Genomic DNA, 19,640 nt, shown 5'->3' with positions numbered 1-19,640 from the left:
CTTCTATAAAATGGGGAGGAAAATCTCCATGCGAATGGATTTCGGTGAGCCTGCAGTGCTTGTGACCTTAGGCGGTTGGAAGGTGGGGGTTGGGGAAGCTGTCTTGTGACCTCTAATCCTTTGTGCTGGTGCAAAACACCACTCTTTATTGTTAGAGCATCATTACTTCCTGGACTTCCACCTACAATCCACTGATGCACACGGCCCCAGAGCCAACCAGGGACCAGGGTTTCCACCCACAGACCCTCAAGAACCAGACAATGTGGTCAAAGCGTTTCAACGGAGCTTAACCTCAGTGCAGCAGAAGGATTGCTCCCCCTTCTCTGCCTGTTCCCGTCATCCAAAAGGAAAAGCACCTTGGGAAGAATGCTAATGTTTTATTAATTCAGAGTGTGTCACACTTAATACCTCATTTAGTCAGCTACGAGCGGGCATGTAGCCCTTTAGTCATACTTAAAAAAAGCCGACTGTTTTGCTGTGCGACTCTGCTCCAAGGAAGCAAAATGAAGGAGCAGCACTTTGCCTTAGTTCGTGGGCAGGACTCTTCCTGGGTGGGCCAAGGACCAGGTTGGAAAATGACTCCCCTGCAGATTCCTTCTAGGCGCTGGTATGTCAAGCAGCACCTGCCAGATCTGAGGCCTTAAGAGACCCCCTTTACTGTGAAGCCCATTAAACAGACGATTTACTCCTCTGTTGATAGGATTCAATTAGGAAAGGGGCGAGAGAAAGAAACTGCTGGAGAGAATGAGGGGCCTGAACGCCACTCTCATTTCACGGCCCGCTGGGCTGGCTGCCTCCAAGTCACCGAGGGAGGAGTGAGAGACGGGCCAGAACTCACTCAGCAGGCGTGGCAGGGCCGTGCCCACCTCCCTAGGAGCTGGGGACTCTCAGGTGACCTCCAGAACCTCAGGTGGCATGTGTCCATAGAACAGAGGCGAGCTTTTATGTCTTACAGCGTCAGCAGGCTCAGGAGTGACAGCCTGGGCTCTGCAACCTGGAAGGGCCAGCCTGGAATCTGGTTCCCACCCTTACGGCAGGGTAACTGGGGACCAGTGACTTAAGACTCTGAGTCTCAGATTCAGTTTTCTCAGGTGACCATGGAGTAAAGTGAGGGGGACAGACGTGCGAACTGTGAGCATCACGACTGATACATAGGAGAGGCCCAATGCACGGAGTTTATTGTCACTGCTTTTTGATCCTTACAACAACCACGCGAAGGATGTGGAAGCACAGGGAGGTGTGTTTTTGCCTGCAAATGCTGCTGCTCACTTTTCTGTCGTATTGATAGGAACAGATCTCTGCCCAGGAGGCCAAACGATGCAGTTTTACAGTTTCTCAGAGGCCACTGGACCAAGGAGGCTGTTCCTGGACCTGGCTGGCAGGAAGCAGCCGTGAAGCCCCCACGGCTTGGTTGATCTTTGATTCTCTTCCTCTGCCCCCAACTGCCCCCCCTAACCCTTTTCCCTACCCCAAACGAAGTTTTACAAATCCCAATTGCCCAGATGGGAACACTGAGGCTCACAGAGAGGTGCTGTGACCTGCCCGGAGTCACACAGCATGCGGGTCCCCAAGGCTGAGTGGTTTTGGCTGCTCCGGCTGGGAAATGCCAGCCCCTCGGCGGCCCACGAGCCCAACCCTTCAGAGCTTCAACTCCTCCTCCCTCCCCCATGTCAACCAAAGGAAACTCATTTTCCATTCCTGGCTTCTCTGCCAGCCCAGAGAGACCAAGCAAAGAAGAAATGCCTCCAGATATGCCGGCAGGGTCCTCCTCGGCCTTTCAGTTTTGCTGTCTGTTGGTTGACATCTGTTTCCCACGAGACCCTGGGAGGTGCAGGTGCAGGGGCCTGGGGAACAGCTGCAGTTCTCTGGGCTGGGTACCTGCTCCCCAGAGTTTGTGTCCCGGGGCAGAGTGCTCAGCCTTGACCATGTTTGGGCATGGAGGCTCGTCTCAGATGGGAACCAAAGGCTGCTTCCCCGGAGACGGGCGGGCTGGGAGCCCAAACTTCCTGCTGGAGCTCAGGCCGCTTCTTCTGGGCTGGGGGCTGGGAGCCAGGCAGAAAAGCGTCTGTGGGCTACAGACTCGCAGGACCCCGGGGAGACTGTGAGTAGCACGTCCACGGGGCACCGGGGAGGGGGCTTCTCCAAAGACTGGGGCTGGAGGGGAGACCTTCGGTGAGGGAGGCTGGCAGTGGGAACCCCCTTCCTCCAGGGCTGTCCATCAGGATTCTGGGCTCCAGAGGGGCTGACCTTGGTGTTGGTCGGGACTAGCACAGCCCCCCGGTGGTCTGCTGGGGGCTAGGAGTTGGGATCGGGGCTCCATGGCCCGGTCAGCTCTGTGCCCTGGTCCTCAGGTCTCCGCTTTCAGAGTGGCCAGAGGGCAGCATCCTGGAGACCAGGACCAGTCCTGGCACTTGTCACCAGGTGAGGGAGTGGGACAGACACAGGCCCAGCAAGAGCACTGGAGACCTCTCTCCACATCTTCAGGGTTTTGTGTATAGTAACAGCTCTTATCTCTCGAGGGCTTGCCTGGGGCCAGGCCCCCTGATGAATACGGGATGTTTGACACATCAGTTGATCTTTATCAGGACTCGGGGAAGAAGGTACCATCATTTTCATTTTACACTCCGGCGGTTGCTAAGTGGCAGAGCCAGGATTTGATCCCACACCTGATGACCTCAGAATCCCCCACCCCCTGCGCCCCCGGGTCCACACCGTCCTCCCTGCCCAGGCCTTCTAAGGAGAAAGATGTCAACTCAAATACCAGGCCGCACAGGACCCTCCAAAATCCTGCCTTGCTTGGCCTTTCTTCCTCTTCTAAATCCATCCCAGACTCCAGTGACTTTTCTAAATGGGACGATACATCCACAAAGTCCAGAGATGGTTAGCGCTTCTCAAAACTGAGACCTTCTTCTTGGCGTCTAGTTGAAATCCCTAGTTTTACAGCTGGAACCCACTTCTTCCTGTCCAGACCTTGGGGGATGTCAGCGGTCCCCCTTTCCTCTTGTCTGGAGGCTCTCACAATGGACACTGAATCCTATGTCCATATGTGCATCCGTATCTGTACCCGTGCCCTCACCCCATTCTTATACCTGGAACGGCCTTAGGAGGATTTATCAAAGCACTACAAGCCCACGCCCTGGTGTGGCCACAATCTCACCAGAGCATGGCAGACGTGGGATCTGAGCTAGCCGTGGGTTCTAGACTTTTCTGTGATGGGGAGCCTTCCATCTCCTCTCCTGAAGTTCCCAGACCTGGGAGCCCAGGGCCCGGCCTCCCCCTATCTCAGGAGTGTCGCTGGGAGGATACAGGAAGCCGTGCACCAGAGGGGCCAGTTACCCTGGGAGGCAGGGGACACCAAGCCAAGAGTAGGCTCCCTAAGGACGCCCCGACTTGCCCAGGAAAGAACTGGTTTTGCTGCGGGCACTCAGCCTAGATCCTCCCTCCAAGGCAGGACTCCCTGGGGGCCCCAGAGACGCGTGTGCCACATTCCCCGGGGGTCGGGGCCGGGACCCCTTCCCCCAAGACAGTCCTGGGGAAGCAGGCCGTGGGGACTTTGTGCCCATCACCAGGTGGCTGGGTGGCTTTGCGTGTGAAAAGGTGGGTGGGCTTGTTAAACCGGCCCTGGGTAAACCCTGATGTGGGCTGTCCCATTCCCACAAGACAGAGGGACAGAAGGACAGAAGTAATAGGATGGAAAGGAACTGAACAGAACATCTTTCTCTGTCACGGGAACATTTTTCTCCCCTTGTGGCTCTGTCATGTCTCTGCTGGACTGTGCGGAAACCCCACTTCTCGGTGCCCCGAACATGGGGGAAAAGTCATTGTTGGCTGTCACCTCTGTCAATCATCTTAGAGGGAATCACAAGGCCATAACCTTGGCTTCTGACCCTGGAATCTCCTCTTTAGGACACTAGGGGACAGGGACAATTGGAGGTGGGGGAAGTGGGGGTCTCTGATTGGACACTCAAAGTAGTCCAATGGAAGAGAAGGCTGAGCAGACAATAAGCACTTTGCTGAAAATCCCTTTGGACTAATGCCTGTGTCCTAACTCACTAATTGCTAAAAATCATTTGTGTATTACTTTAGGGATGTGGCAAGAAAAATACAGGCCTTCCTGATATCTGGCTAAAGTTCCCCCTAAAGCAGGGATGGAAGAGAAAGGCCCCATGGCCCTGGTATCTTTGGTAGGAATGTTACCTTAAGCCACAAACAAAAAGACAATAAGAAAGGAATTTACTGAAGGCCCATCGCAGAAGGGATGCGAAATCCACACAAGGGCAGAGGCCGGGCAGCTCTGGCGCCAGTGGCATGCAGGTGGCAAGAGTGACCCCGCAGGGGGATGTTCAGTGCACCCAGCAGGGGAGGGAGAGACTCTGCTTGTGGTGGGGGGAGGTAGGTCCCCAGCAGGAAAATGAGGGGCTTCTGGCAGAGAAGGGGGAGGGGAGGAAACTGCCAGCCACTTGCCCCCATTCTCCTTTGACCCAGGGTGGCTCAGGTCCCCACATAAGGGGGCATTGCTGGGGCCACCTAACGCCCTCTGCCCTCTCTTGTAGCAGGGAGATGGTCTTTACAGGATCCTCCTGCAGCCCTGATGCCCTTGGCTGCCCTTGGGGGCCAGGCTGCCCCTTCTTTGCCTGCTGCCCCCCACCCATCCAGCCCTGCCCTAGGACCAGATCACCTACCTCCAAGGAACTGGGAAACACTCCAAGTTTTTCTGAGACCAGAGTCCTAGCAGAAAAGGCATGGGTGTTCATCTCTGCTGAGAGGATATTTGTTTATCTCCTGTATCAGTTTCTTATTGCTGCTGTCACAAATGACCACAGACAACAGAAAAATCTTCTGCGCCCAGTTTGGAAGTCAAGAGGTCAAAATCAGCAGGATGTTGGCAAGGCTGATATCAAGGTGTCAGCAGGGCAGCACGTCCTCCTGAGGCTGGGGGGGACAATCCCTAGTTCCTTGCCTCTTCTGGCTTCCGGGGGCTGCCCGCACTCCCTGGCACGTGGCCACATCCCTCCCATCGCAGCCTCCTGGTCTGCCTCTGCCTCCTTATAAGGATCCTTGTGGTTGCATACAGCAATAATCCAGGACAATCTCCCCATCTCAAGAGCCTTGACTTTTTAAGTGTCTTTGGCACGTCAAGGAACAGATGCACATCCTGGGGCTGAGAACCCAAGGGTCTCCTTATTGAGCCTGTCACATACTGTGTGACCTTGTGCAAGTCACTTTACCTCTCTGAGCCACAGGTCTTTCATTTGTAGAAGGAGGACAATAACGCTTGCCTCTCTGAGCTCGTGGGAAGCTCATATGGGGTCCAAAAAGCCTTCGGGTTGCAAAGCTCCCCATACACACAGAGGTGATGTTGATTTTGAGCGTCCTCTCCTCCCACCTGTCCTCCCTTCTGGGAATTACCTGTCCCCTGTGCTGACCTTGCATCTGCCTCTGTGGACCTAGAAATGACCGCTGTCCCCGGTGGACATGGGGAAGAAGCTGGTGACGGCCCAGAAACGGGGAGAGACCCGAGCCCTCTGCCTGGGTGTCGCCATGGTGGTGTGTGCTGTCATCGCCTACTACATCCTGGGCACGACCGTGCTGCCCCTCTACCAGAAAAGGTACTGAGCCCTCCCAGCCTGCCCCTGATCCTCCAGCCTCTCCCCGAAGGGTCTGGTCTGCAAGGAACCCCAGCCTTCTTCTCACCCCTTCCCTTGACCCTCACTCCAGACAAGAAGGTCTGGACGATCCTCATTCTCAGGGTCAAGATTTCACGTGCAGGAAAGGTACCAGCCTGGGCCCTGCATGTCTGGGGTTCTGGAATGTGAGGGGGGTAAGAGATACAGGACACCTTTCTTGCAAGAAAACAGCAAAGGATCAGAGCAAATGCCCCAGTGTGAGTTTGATCCCCGGAGGAAGCAGAGAGTCACAGAATTTTGTAGCTCCTCTGCAGTTTGACTCTTTTTCTCAAAGTTCTGAGTCAAGTGGGTATCTATCCTCTGTTGAATGCCTCAAGTGATGGGGAGCTCACTACCTCAACTGTACACACCAGGTAATTTGAGGGTTTAGGTGATCAGTAAAAAGTGTCTACACTGAGCCAAAAATCTGTTCCCCTGGAGCTCTGCTCTGGAATCTCAGAGAATGTTCCATGCCCTTGCTCCCTGACAAGTCAACCACTCCAGCTTCTAAAAGGAAGGCTGTGTCATTCCTGATCTGTGCTCTAACGGGAACAAACAGGCTCAGATCTCTCAGTCTCATCTTAGGATACGTCCCCGACCCTTGCCTCTGGGCATGTTTCAGCAGCGGACAGCCCCCTCCATCTGGCAATGTGTCTCCTGCCTGATAAATGGGAGATGAGTCACAACTGATTAACTGATGTGCTGATGAGCCTGTCAGCCTCTCCAGAGCCAGCCGCTCCTGCCTCACACATCACAGCGCTGGAGCCATCCCAGGCTGGAACCTTACTGAGTGAGGCACCGGTTAGAGTTGCCATGTGCCTCCAACACATTTTCTCCAGGCTCAGCGCCATCCCCACCGTCTTCTATCTGGGCCCCAATCAAGCCCCTCCTCCATCTACTCTTTTTAGAGGAAAGGGCACCGATTCTGAGGCCATCCAGAGCTGGCTTCAGGTCCTGCGTGGTCTCGGAAAAGTTCCTTGACCTTTCTCAGCGTCTCTTCCATCCTCTACAAGATGAAGATGGTGTGGAAACGAGGTCTGAGGTCTGGCTGCTCATCAGAATCACTGCCAGGCCCACCCACCACCTTAGAAATCCTGAGTCACTTGTTCTGGGCTGTGGGTTGGACACAAGAAGCTTTAAAAGCTCCCCAGGGTTTGGGATGAGCAGCCTGGGTCGGAACCATTTATATAGATGTTGTCCAAGAGGCCCCAAAGCACAGATATTCCGATTCGACTATTCCTCCCCTGGGCCCAGGGACTCTGGGGTCACAGTCCTTTAGGCTGGATGCTTACGGTCGAGATGAGGGTCTCGACCAAAGGGGTTCAGTCTGGACGATCTGTGGCACCCAGAGTCTGAGATGCATGTGTGTGTGTGTGTGTGTGTGTGTGTGCATGGTCTCCGCAGCGTGTGGACCCAGGAATCCACCTGTCACCTGATTGAGACCAACATCAGGGACCAGGAGGAGCTGGAAGGCAAGAGGGTGCCCCAGTACCCGTGCCTGTGGGTCAACGTGTCATCCGTGGGCCGGTGGGCCGTGCTGTACCACACAGAGGACACTCGGGACCAGAACCAGCAGGTACGGACTGGGGGGGGGGTACATGTCCCCTTACCCTGGCAAGTCTGTAGGGCTCCCTATCCCCACTCTGGAGAGCAGAGGCTGGGAAAGAGAGAGCCACCTGACCAGGGGCCAGAGCTGTGAGGAGACTCCAGCCAGACCTAGCTCTTCTGTGTTGGTGTCAGACAGACCTGCCTCTAACCGGGATGTGATGGGGGCAGCCGACTCGGCCCGTCTAAGCCTCAGTTTCTAGGTTGGATGAAGTGCAATTGTGAACTCAAGAGACTGCATGGAAGTGCCAAGTTTGAGGCTGGGTGGATAGCAGGCCCCAGAAAAGAAGCAGCTGTCAGTGTTCTGACTTGATTCATAAAGGGAGCCAGATGGGAGGAGCTGACCCCACAGAGGGGATCCCTGAGACCCCGCACTCTAGAAAACCAGAGGCCCAGATTTGGAGCAACCTTTGGAGGTCAACACTTGGGAGCTTCTCCCATTACTGCCTCTCAACACCACCCCCACCCCAAATCCATCACCATGGCCCTTTCTCTAGGAAACCCGAGTTGACCCATCTTCATTCATTCATTCACACACTCATGCATTCAACAGTCATTGAGCACTTCCTGTTGAGGGGCTGAGGACTCAGGAAGCAAGAGCAATAGTACCTATTAAGAGATGGACCAGTACCATAGAGAGGAGCAAAAAAAAATATGGGGTTAAAAGAGGGAGGGACACTTCCTAGCCAACAGTGAAGAGAAGGTGTCAGAAAGGCATTTGGGTTGGGCTCTAAAAATCAGGCAGGTGCTGGTTACACAGAAATGCGGAGTGGGCGTACATATCAAGGGCAGGCAGAGAAAGAACAAGGCACAGAGAAGGAAGCCTTGGTAGAGACAGGGATTCCAACACCCACAGTACCCAGGATGGAGGACAAGGCTGCAGAGGCAGCCTAGGGTCTGCTCCCAGAAGCCTGTGACAAGACCAAAGGGTGCATTTAAAATAGACTTTTTTTTTTTGTAGTTTTTTCCTTTTTTAGGGTGGCACCTGCAGCATATGGAAGTTTCCAGGCTAGGGGTCAAACCAGAGCTGCAGCAGCCAGCCTACGCCACAGCCACACCACGGGGGATCCGAGCCGAATCTTTGACCTACACTGCAGTTTGTGGCCACATTGGATACTTAGCCCACTGAGTGAGGCCAGGGATCAAACCCTCATGAGTACTAGTTGGGTTCATTATCGCTGAGCCACGGTGGAAACTCCTGTAGTCTTTTTTTTTTTTTTTTCCAAGAGAAGCAAGACTTTAATGAGAGTGCTACACATTATGGCAGGTAATTCGTTCTTATGTTTAAAAAATTATAGGGAGTTCCCGTCGTGGCGCAGTGGTTAACGAATCCGACTAGGAACCATGAGGTTGCGAGTTTGGTCCCTGCCCTTGCTCAGTGGGTTGACGATCCGGCGTTGCCGTGAGCTGTGGTGTAAGTTGCAGACGCGGCTCGGATCCCGCGTTGCTGTGGCTCTGGCGTAGGCCGGTGGCTACAGCTCCGAATGGACCCCTAGCCTGGGAACCTCCATATGCCGCGGGAGCGGCCCAAGAAACAGCAACAACAACAACAACAACAACAGACAAAAGACAAAAAGACAAAAAAATAATAATAATAAAAATAAATAAAAAAATAAAAAATTATAGGAGTTCCCATCATGGCTCATCAGTTGACAAATCTGACTAGCATCCATGAGGACTCAAGTTCTATCCCTGGCCTTGCTCAGTGGGTTAAAGGATCCAGCGTTGCTGTGAACTGTGGTGTAGTTTGCAGACATGGCTCCGATCCCATGTTGCTGTGGCTGTGGTGTAGCCCATCAGCTACAGCTCTGATTCGATCCCTAGCTTGGGAATCTCCAAACACCATGGGTGCGGCCCTAAAAAGCAAAAAAAAAAAAAAAATTTACAGAGAACACTTTACTGAAAAAAAATTTTTTTGGCTCCAAAGACAGTCTTCAAGGATGTCTGAGAGGGACAGTAGGGACAATACAGGAGGAGAGAAGAAGGGAGGCTGAATTGCAGCACCAGACAGACAGGGCTCAGCACAGTTAGGGAAAGCAGGGGAAGCAAGCATTTTGCAGAGAATGGGATTAAGCATTTATAGTCAATCAGGGTTTTTTGTTTTGTTTTGTTGTTTGTTTGTTTAGCTTTTAACAGTCTAGCATAAGGAAGGCGACTTGGAAGGAAAGACGGGAGAAGGGCTAAGCTTGTCCAGAATCACCATTAAAAAAAAAAAAAACCAACAAAAAAACACACACTGGCTCAACCACATGAGACTAGGTTAATTGGACCCACATAGCCCAGTGGACACACAGAGCAAATGCCAAGGCCGTCAGGGTTCAAGGCTGAGGTACTGAGTACTCAGTTTTTAAGAGACTCTGATTCCATCAGGCTTTGTCTCTCATCAACCAGGGATCAGAGGGTCCCAAGTTCCTTTGTATTTGCATCTAAAGGCCAGGGCTTTGCGGGGAGCAAGCTCGCTCCAAATAATGCTCCTGGTGCTGGTTTCAACCCAGGAGCGTGATGTCATTTGCAACTCCTAAGAGACCCCACCATTTCCTAGGAGAAGGTTCTACTGATTACCAGGGATTTAAATTCAAGCAAACCATGCAGACGGGAAATACTAAGGATACTCCGGCGCTGTGTAAGCTGTGCCTCTGTCTTCCCTGCCAAGAACCACTAAACTGCGGCATGAAAACGGCATCAAGGAAGCTGGGGCTCCTCTCCTCTGTCTGTGCCTTAGATCCACTTGGGAGACTTCACAAAACCCGGGCTCTCTAGGTGATCCCAAGGTTCCTTGGGAGTTACTGCTGTGAGCAACTTGGGGTCTTTAAAAGGCCTGCGGTCCCGGGCGCATGATCAGAGCAATATGGAGGAGTGTGGGGTTCAGTTGCTGGGGAGAGAGGTGGGGGCCACAGAAAATACTGGGCATAGACCTTGGACCTGGGGCAGCGGTGGATGCTGACGGTCCGAATATGGCAGCTGATGGGACAGGAAGGGGTAGGATGCCTGGGGGGCGGGGGGCAGTGGACTCACGGACAGTGCTGAGGGGTCATGGAGAGGTGGCTCTGGGCAGTGCAAGGGGGCCTGACTTGTCCTCCAGCACCCTCCCCCCAAATCAGCTCCTCTCAGAACCCCTCCCTCTTCTTTGCCATTCAGGGGCCCTGCTTTATCCCAAGGACCAAGAGGCAAATTTTCAAAGCCAAGCAGTGGTCCCTGGTGCAGTGGAAGTTGGGAGCAGGCTGGCTTGCAGGCTTTCTCCCAGTTCCGAGGCTGCAGCTCAGAGGAGGGCGAGGCGGTGTCTTTCCCTGGCCAGGCTGGCAGCAGCTGAGACATGCCTCTCTATGGCCTTGGAAGGACAGCACTGGCAGCCACCAGAGGTCTAGCTTTTCTGCCCCAGCACCCGGGCACCACCAGGAGTCTAATGGTAGGCTGCTGCTCTGGTGTGAACGTGGAAGTGGCCTTCCTAGTTTTGCCATGGTTTTCGTGCACAGGCTGCCCCTCCCACCTTGGTTCAGCTCTGGGGTGGGCGGGGGACAGGGAGCTGGTGCTCCAGGCCAGCCGAGTGTCTTCTGGAATCACATGTGAAAGCCCCCATTCTGAGGGAGGAGGTCCCAGCTGGCTGTCAGCTTCTCCCATGAGACTTAGCCTGAGGGGTTCTAGGCCCCCTTCCCATGGTCTCCGCTGAGGACAGTGACACTGATGGGCTTGAGGGAGAGGCAGGGTCATTTCAGATCCTTTCTTTAGACAACTCAGAGTTAGCTGGACCCAGGGCAGGGGAGAAAGGATGCAAGCAGGTCCCAGGGCTCTGGGGCTGGCTCTGCAGAGGGAACATCTGTCCAGTGTCTCACCTAAAGGCCCATCACAAAGGATCTAGAACAACCCCAAGGGCAAAGGATACAGGGGGCCCAGGATGGACACAGGTCCTGACTTCAGAGCTTGTCTGTGGGCCCCACTTTAAGAATGGAAAGAAGGAGCTGTTGTTGCAATTTCATAGTTAAGTCACAATATTATTATTATTTACTATCATTATTAGCATCATCCATTTATCGAGCACATAATATGTACCGGGCTCTGTGCTAAGCACTTAACATGAATCATCTTGTTTTCCCCCCCCCATGACAAGTCTACAAGGCAGGCACCCTCACAAACCCATTCTGCAAGGCTCAGAGAAGTTGTGGCACTTGGCCTAGGTCACACGACTTGGAACTGGTGGTTGAACCCAGGCCTGTGTGTTTCCATTTTGCTCAGTGGACTAGGTTACCCAAGGTCACCGTCAGGGGCACTGGGGAGACTTGGGCCAGGCCCTCTGAGCTCCGCATTCTGCATCCTACTGCATCTGCTACCGGAACCCTGTGATACTTAACAGCTCTGAATGCCCCCTTCCTCAGGATCTAGCTTCTCCCCAGCCTCAGCGGCTCCCTGGCTGGCTGGGGATGTGGCTACATCTGGATGCAGTTCCCCCGCTTCCCAGGTTGTCAGAGCCATGATGCAACCATCCTCCGTCCTGCTGGACTGAGTGCTGTCCAGGCAGGCAGCGTTGGGGGCAGCACCTGAGTCAAATCCAGGGAGCACCCCAGGCCTGGGGAGAAGCTGGTTCAACATACCAGCTCCTTTTGATCTTGGGCATGATCATACCAGGGCAGTGGTCCTTAGAATGACCACTTAGTATGGCTTCATATGAAGAAGTCACCCGATTGCTGGGCCCTGGCCTCAGCGATTCAGAGTGGTAGGGAGTCTGTGCTTGTGGCCGGCCCTCTGGGGAGACTGCTGCGGGGGTGTAGGGGGACTGGCCTCACAGGACATCTGCCAGAGGCTCACAGAAACCTCATGCAGACCTCCCAGCATGGAGCAGAGATAAAGCCAGTGTCTTCGCTCTGTGCCTTCTCTGCAGAGCTTTCCAGCTGGACCTCATCGGCCCAGGCCAGAAGCTTCCTCATAACAATGATCAGGGTCAGAATTAAATGTGTACCGGGCTCTGGCTGCACAAAGCTCTTTTTTTCTTTGCCTTTTGTACCGCCGCTCCCACGGCATATGGAGGTTCCCAGGCTAGGGGTCAAATCAGAGCTGTACCTGCTGGTCTGCATCAGAGCCGCAGCAGCGTGGGATCCGAGCCATGTCTGCGACCTACACCACAGCTCACAGCAACGCCAGATCCTTAACCCACTGAGCAAGGCCAGGGATCGAACCTGCAACCTCATGGTTCCTAGTCAGATTCGTTAACCGCTGTGCCATGACGGGAACTCCACAAAGCTCTTTTAAAGGCATTCTCTCCTCCCTTTGAATCCCCAGTGTGAAATACCAGCTTGCCAACATCTTTTGTTTGGCTCACACAGAGTTATTAGACCTCGAAGGATGTTCAATTCAAATTTTCACGGGTATTTTAAAATTGTGAGCGTCCACATTAAGATCTGGTCTGCTGGCTTCTCTGAACATCTGGAGGCCTGGCTACAGTAGGGCTGCTGGAGGACACAGCTTTTGGATGGACATCTCTGATGTCCACATGGGGTGTTGACGGCCAGTCTGGGTACGTTTGGTGGCACCAGGCCCTGCCACCGCCTTGACAGTTCTCCCTGGCACCAAGGCAAGTGTCAGTTGGCACCTGCCATCGGATTCCCTCACCTACTGCACTTGTGGACCTTACCTGAATGACCCTGTAGGCAACTGAGTGTATGACCTCTGCCCTGAATCGCCAAATAGAGCCAACTCAGCCTATGTTGTCACCCGTTGGTCTTCTTGGTTAAGCTTGAAGTCCTTTAATAAACTCCTTTGAGAAAGATATTGCTATTAACCCATTTAAGAGATGAAGACATCAAGGCACAGAATGGTAAGCAACTGGCCTAAGGTTCTACAGGCAACACAAGCAGAGCCAGGGCGCAGGCTGGGGACTTTGCCTCCAGGTGTGCAGCTCCAAGGTCACCCCCCCTCCACACGACACTGTGTACACACCTTCTAGAACCATGCAGAGTGCAGCCTGCCAAGCTTTGGACAGTCTTATCTCCCCCCCAGGGGCCTGACTCCAAAGCTGGCCTTTTTGTTTATTCCACACCGGGCCCTAAGAAACGGGGGTTCCTAAGCCCATGGGTGCTCTTACTTCTCCCCCCCACAGTGCTCCTACATCCCAGGCAGCCTGGACAACTACCAGACAGCCCGGGCCGACGTGGAGAAAGTTAGAGCCAAGTTCCACGAGCACCAGGTTTTCTACTGCTTCTCCACCACTCGGGAGAACGAGACCAGCGTCTTGTATCAGCGCCTCTACGGGCCCCAGACCCTCCTCTTCTCCCTCTTCTGGCCCACTTTCCTGCTGACCGGCGGCCTCCTCATTATCGTCATGGTGAAAGTCAACCAGTCCCTCTCCATCCTGGCGGCCCAGAAGTAGCCCCATCCACGCCCCATTCCCGCCCGGCTCCCAGGGGGCTGGATGGGTCCCTGGGCTGCTCCCCACTCGTCTACCGGTGCCTTCTCCTCCTGCCTTCCCACTTGCCCCCCCAATTCCCTCTGTCTCCCACCACATGGGTGGTCTTTGGGAAATCCCTTTGCTAAGTCATTTCCTGCTCAAGAATGTGCGATGGCTCCTCGGTGCCCAGGGGACTGCAAGGTCAACCAGTGACAGCTCTCCCTCCCCCGTCCCCACTCGACTGACTCAAATCCATTTCCTACTGTGTCACTGTCCATTGCACTGATGCCAGTGATTCTTACTTCTGTGCCTGTGTCCCGGCAGTTGGCTCCAAGGCCTGCCGGTCCCACCCAGGATGCCATCCCTGGCCCTCCTCATTTCCTTCTTGGACTTCCATCCTGAAAACAGTGGCAGCCCCCACCCACAGAGCACATTAGAATATCATGGATGACTTGGGGCAAACATTCTCTGTGTGCCTCAATTTCCCCACTTGCAAAATAGGAATTAATAATAACCGTTCCCTTTTAGGGTTGTTGGTATTAAATGAGTTATACTATAATGTTCCTAGAATAGCAACTGACACATGGTAAGTGCTGCATAAGACATGATGAAAAACTGAGGCTCTAAGAGGTCATTGGCCAAGGTCAACCACAGGGTAAGTGAGGCACTGGTGATCAAGCCCTGGGCCATGTGATTTCAGAGCCTGGCCTGTCAACCACAGTACTCGAGCCAACTCAGCTGAAGGGCTGAGGGACCCAGCCACCCAAAACCCCGAGGGCCAGGTAGGGAACAGGGTTGCACTGCAGGAACCCCACTGTGTCCTCATGCAAGCCAGGGATCTGACGGGGAGGAAAGGGGACCTGGAATTGGCACCCACATCTGTCACTTGCAGCCAGGCAGCCCTGATGCAGCCTCACACCCTCCAGGTTCTTGCTGGGCACAATCCTTCCAAGGGGACACAGCCCCTCATTCCCCAGAGTTTCTTCCTTCTGGGGTTAGGGATGTCTCAAGAGTCCTTCGAGTCTTTTAAGAAGCTCTCAGCTGTGATATTGTCCTATGGTTTGGTAAGAGACTGCCTTTGGGGGAAATTAGGTAAAGGGCCCATGGGATCTGTCTGTACGATTTCTTCCAACTCTAGGGGCATCTACCGTTCTCTCAAAATTTAAGTTTAATTCTTAATGAAGAAGGAAAACGTCCCCATCGTGAGTCTCACTTACAGGGCTCCTTTGCATGTAGTGTCCATGTACCTGCATTTGGGGCTGAAATACACCGCATCTCAGACTATCCAGACAGCCCCTTCGGGGGAAAAGGCCATGACCTCCCAGAAAAGTACCTGAGGATGCCCAGCCCCCATGGGCCCATGCATCCTTAACAATGACCTTCATTTGCCTGAGCCAAATGCCTTCCTCCTGCCGACAGAGTTTGGCCTCCTTCTATCAGATCTCATAGCTGCTTGCTGCTCACAAAACTTCATGCCCAAGCTGGGCATGAAATAATGGGCATCTCAGCGTGATGGAGTTAGACACGGAGGAAAAATGAGTTTGGAATAATGGTTGCCTGGGACCAGAGAGCCCTTGTCGGTTCTTTAAAAAAATCACTCTACTAAGGAATGTCTAGTGCTTCTGCTTTTGCTTTTTCTCTCATGGGCCAGTGACTCACATCGGGAGGGGCACCTGCATGGCTCCCCCAGATCTCAGATCACCTGGTGGAGAGTGGCAGCAAGGGGGAGGGGTGGGGCAGAGATGAAGCAGCCACAGGGCCCGCCTTCAGGAAGCTGATCATCTCGTGACACTCTGCCCCCTCTCCCCCACCCGGTCATTTTCAAGAGCTTCCTTCTTCACGGTGACGAAGCTAACCTACGTGAATTCAAAATCATGCAATGTAAAATATTCATAAAATCTGTTTTGGTGACTTACGGAAATGCTGCCAGCCTCCTCCACCTGCAACAACACTCCATCCAAAAGTCCTAATCTCAAAACCCCTTGGGTGTGTGGATTGTAGACAGCATTCACTCTATTGCTATAACTGGCAGAACAGACTGGTGCATAAGAAGAGCCAGTGTCTATTGCATTGGGGGGATTTTGAATTATATGAAATATGTGTAAAGACACCGTTTGAACCAAATGCACCTGTCCTGTGCTTCACCAGCCTCTGCCCTTTCACATGTTGGGAAAAGAGAAAGACCAAAGCAAGATCAGAAAGACAGGGAGAAAGGCACTGCCGTCTCGGTAATGGTTCTCACAGTGGAGGTCTGCAAGGGCAAAACCTTTTTGTCATAACATTAAGGCACTAGTTGCTTTTTCCACCCTTATGCATGGAATGTTTCAGAGGGCTAGGTGGCATGTATATGAGAAGCCAGCTGTCTTCTATGAGGCCAGACTTTAAAGAGATTTGCAAAAACGTAAAGCGATGCCACTTTCCTCAATAGCTTTTTTTTTGGGGGGAAACACAATTATTTTTCAGGAAAAGATGGTCTTTTGTTAACATGTAATGGGTCCATTATTGCTATTTTGAAAGAAATTACCTTAAATGAAACATTCTGAGTCTTCATGTCCAAATGGTAAATGTTAGTCGATGTAGCCCCATAAGCCAAAAGTCCTTCGAGAACTCAATGTGATTTAAGATTAGACAAGGATGCTGAATTTTTTTTTGTCTTTTTGCCAATTCTTGGGGTGCTCCCGCAGCATATGGAGGTTCCCAGGCTAGGGGTCCAATCGGAGCTGGAGCCGCCGGCCTACGCCAGAGCCACAGCAACGCAGGATCCAAGCCGCGTCTGCAACCTACACCACGGCTCACAGCAATGTCAGATCCTTAACCCACTGAGTGAGGCCAGGGATAGAACCCACAACCTCATGGTTCCTAGTCGGATTTGTTAACCACTGAGCCACAACGGGAACTCCCAAGGATGCTGAATTTTTCAGAGCCGCTGGCCTAGTGTGTCCAAGGACAGACAGGGTCCCCCTGCTCATTCCGTGCTGTGCCCTGGGCACATCCAAAGTCCTCCTCGGAATCTCCTCAGATTCCCACTGGAGGCAGGAAGAGACCTTCACTTTCCCCGTTCCCCCCTGGCTCTGGGTTCTCTCTTCCCCAGATGGGTTAGTTTATGGATTATCTTCCCCACCACAGGTGCTCTTCTGGAGCTTCATCGTGTCAATCCACACACAGACCTCAGCACCTTCCTAGATGTCCCCAGCTCTCCCTTCCCCCTCATAGAAAGCATGCGTGCATCAGCCGACTTCCTTAAACGCTCCGGAGGATGGCGAGGAGATGTGTTTAAATGCAATGTCATCAACCCCCAACCAAATGTTGGACAAAAGTGGTGATGCATCCCAAAGCTTGCCCCTTCTCCCTCAGTTAGAGAGACTTCAACCTCCCATAATCTCCATCATTCTGCCCCCAACCCACCCCATTTCTGATATACATAAAATAAGAACAGGGGCTTGCTTAGGCTCTGCCGCTTTAAGACCAGTCTTCTCTCTCTACTCCCTTGAACCCTCCTCTGCCAATTCTGGAGCCTCCGCTTTTCCACACCCCTTTGATTTCTCATATTCAGACACAAACTCACGTTCCCCGAGAGCCAGTAGTTTTTAAAGATCATCGAGTGCTTTTCCACTTTCTAATCTGGGGCTCGAACCTTCCCTGCAACTTCGTTTTGAACAACAGCCTCCACCAACATCTCTCTCTCTCTTTTTGGGTCTTTTTAGGGCTGCACCCGCGGCATAGGGATGTTCCCAGGCTAGGGGTCCAATCGGAACTGCAGCTGCCGGCAATACGCCACAGCCACAGCAGTGCAGGATCCGAGCCGCGTCTGTGACCTACACCGCAGCTCAGGTCAGCAGCGGATCCCTTAACCCACTGAGAGAGGCCAGGGATCGAACCCTTGTCCTTTTGGATACTAGTCTGGTTCGTTACCACTGAGCCACGATGGGAACTCCTCCGTCAACATCTCTTTTGATGAATAACTCGCTGGACTGGGAGGCAGCAACCTCTACTTGGGGAATTATTTAGCACATTACTCTCCCAACAGGAATCCGTCATTTCTAATGGCAGTAAGAGCTCACATTTGTTGAGCACCGGTAGGCCAGGATCTGGGCTCAGCTTTTACATGGATGGCCAATTAAACCCTAACAATATCTTTTATTACTCTCTCCACCTCATAGATGAGGTAATGGAAGTGCAGGGATTTCATCTGCTGCTGGGCAGGAGGGAGCAAACAGGAGAGCTGGGATTCGAACCTGAAAAGTATGGCTTCAGGCTCTAAGCACTGTGCAGCCTGCCTGCCCCTTAGTCTCTGCCCCGTATCAGAAATGGGAAATCCCAGCAGGGCAAATTCAATGCTGAGAGCCTATTGGATGTGCTATGTACCTTCCCAAGGAGCCCAGGCTCTCAAATGGCTCCCTGGAGCCACGGCTCTAAAGAATCCACAGATGTGTAGCCAGGCCCGAGCCAATGGATCAAAAAAAAAAAGTCCTTCAAAGAGTCTCTTGGAGGAACATCCAAGATGGACAGGCAAATGAGTTCGGCCACAATCTGCCTGACTCCATCCTCATGCAGCACACAGACCATCAAACACAAAGCAGCAACCAGCCATGCTATGGCCACAGCCATCCCTGACCTGGTCACTCTATTAAAAAGAAGAGTGGAGGAGAGGCGAGGCTGACTTGATTCCTTCTCAGGGACCCCACATCTCTCTCAGTTGTCCCTGCTTTCTTTTCCAAGTGTTCCTAAACCACTAGCTCAATAATCCATCCTAGAATGTGTCCAGGAGTTGACAGCATGCTTATTGATACATAGCTTTAGAAGTTTCTTCTGCAATCACTGATAAAAAGGGAGCCATGTGACACCTGCTTCGTATCTGATTTTGCTGTGACTCTGCTGGCCTTGCAAGTAGTCTGCGTTCAAACATCTCATATATAGGCATCTTCAAATACCCTTTCCTATGCCCTCCACTGCTTCTTTCCAACTACCGGAACTGAAATTGCCTGAGCCACAAGCCAGGACTTTGTGGGTTTGGAGTAGCCTGAGCCTTCTGAGCACCCGACCTCCTGTGAGCCTCTCAAGCCAGGATGGACCATCATGTCCAGTCCTCAGATCCCCCACCTCGTGGGGAAGATGGGAAAACCCAAACAAAAGTGGGGGTCCTTTGCCCCTTCATCAGATCATGTGCTCTAAGCAGACTCAGCCTCAGTTATTCTCTCTCTCACTCGACATGTTTTAAAGCCCTTTGCTTTTTTAAAGCAAAAAATTTTAATTTTTTGTCTTTTTTGTCTTTTGGGGCTGCACCCGCGGCATATGGAAGTTCCCAGGCTAAGGATCCAATTGGAAATGTAACCGCAGGCCTACGTCAGAGCCATAGCAACATGGGATCCAAGCTGCATCTGCAACCTGCACCATAGCTCACGGCAACGCCAGATCCTTAACCCACTGAGCAGGGCCATGGATCAAACCCGCATCCTCATGGATGCTAGTAGGATTCGCTAACCGCTGAGCCACGACGGGAACTCCTTAAAGCCTATTTCTTGTCTTTACATTTTTCAGGAGGTTAGTATCAGCTTAGTGTGGCCTTATTCTTCTGGTTCTAAACTATGTGTTTTATTTGTATTTGGAGACAGTGCCTGCAGGGAGGGAAGCTCAGAAAAGTGAGAGTTAGTATCTGGCTTGTCTATGACCCTGGGCAGTTTATTTCATTTCCCTGAGACTCCATTTCTTCAAGTGGAAAAGAAGCAGAGCACCCTTTGTTTCACAGGGCGCTCGTGATAAATTCAGTACAGTAACGAACAAGAAGCACTTAGCACAGTTCCTGGTCCATAAAGACCCTCTGCCATAGTTCACCCTCGGTGTGAACAAATGTGTCTCCTTCCTCTGATGAGGCAGAGTCTTCTGTTCGAGCTCAGAGAACTTTCTCCCGACCCCTTTTTCTCACCAGCAACTTCCTTCTTGTGTCACTGGGGACCAGCTTGCCTCTCGCTCCCTCTCAATCTGTCTCTTGCTGT

General features: G+C 52.6%; 2 protein-coding genes across 2 annotated transcripts in view; one reads left to right on the top strand and one right to left on the bottom strand.

The window, feature by feature from the left end:
* KCNIP1 (potassium voltage-gated channel interacting protein 1) overlaps positions 1-19,640 on the bottom strand; it is a 422,923-nt gene that overhangs the window by 344,511 nt on the left and 58,772 nt on the right. The gene's annotated exons all lie outside the window — the stretch shown is intronic.
* On the top strand, positions 1,710-14,206 carry KCNMB1 (potassium calcium-activated channel subfamily M regulatory beta subunit 1). The gene is made up of 4 exons (XM_047785739.1): positions 1,710-2,101; positions 5,452-5,609; positions 7,071-7,242; positions 13,360-14,206. Exons 2-4 carry the CDS (start codon positions 5,476-5,478, stop codon positions 13,627-13,629), a joined length of 576 nt encoding a protein of 191 aa, XP_047641695.1. The 5' UTR covers positions 1,710-2,101; positions 5,452-5,475; the 3' UTR covers positions 13,630-14,206.

The sequence above is a fragment of the Phacochoerus africanus genome, chromosome 1, assembly GCF_016906955.1.
Source record: "Phacochoerus africanus isolate WHEZ1 chromosome 1, ROS_Pafr_v1, whole genome shotgun sequence".
Lineage (NCBI taxonomy): Eukaryota > Metazoa > Chordata > Mammalia > Artiodactyla > Suidae > Phacochoerus > Phacochoerus africanus.
This window is presented reverse-complemented; position numbering and strand designations above follow the sequence as displayed.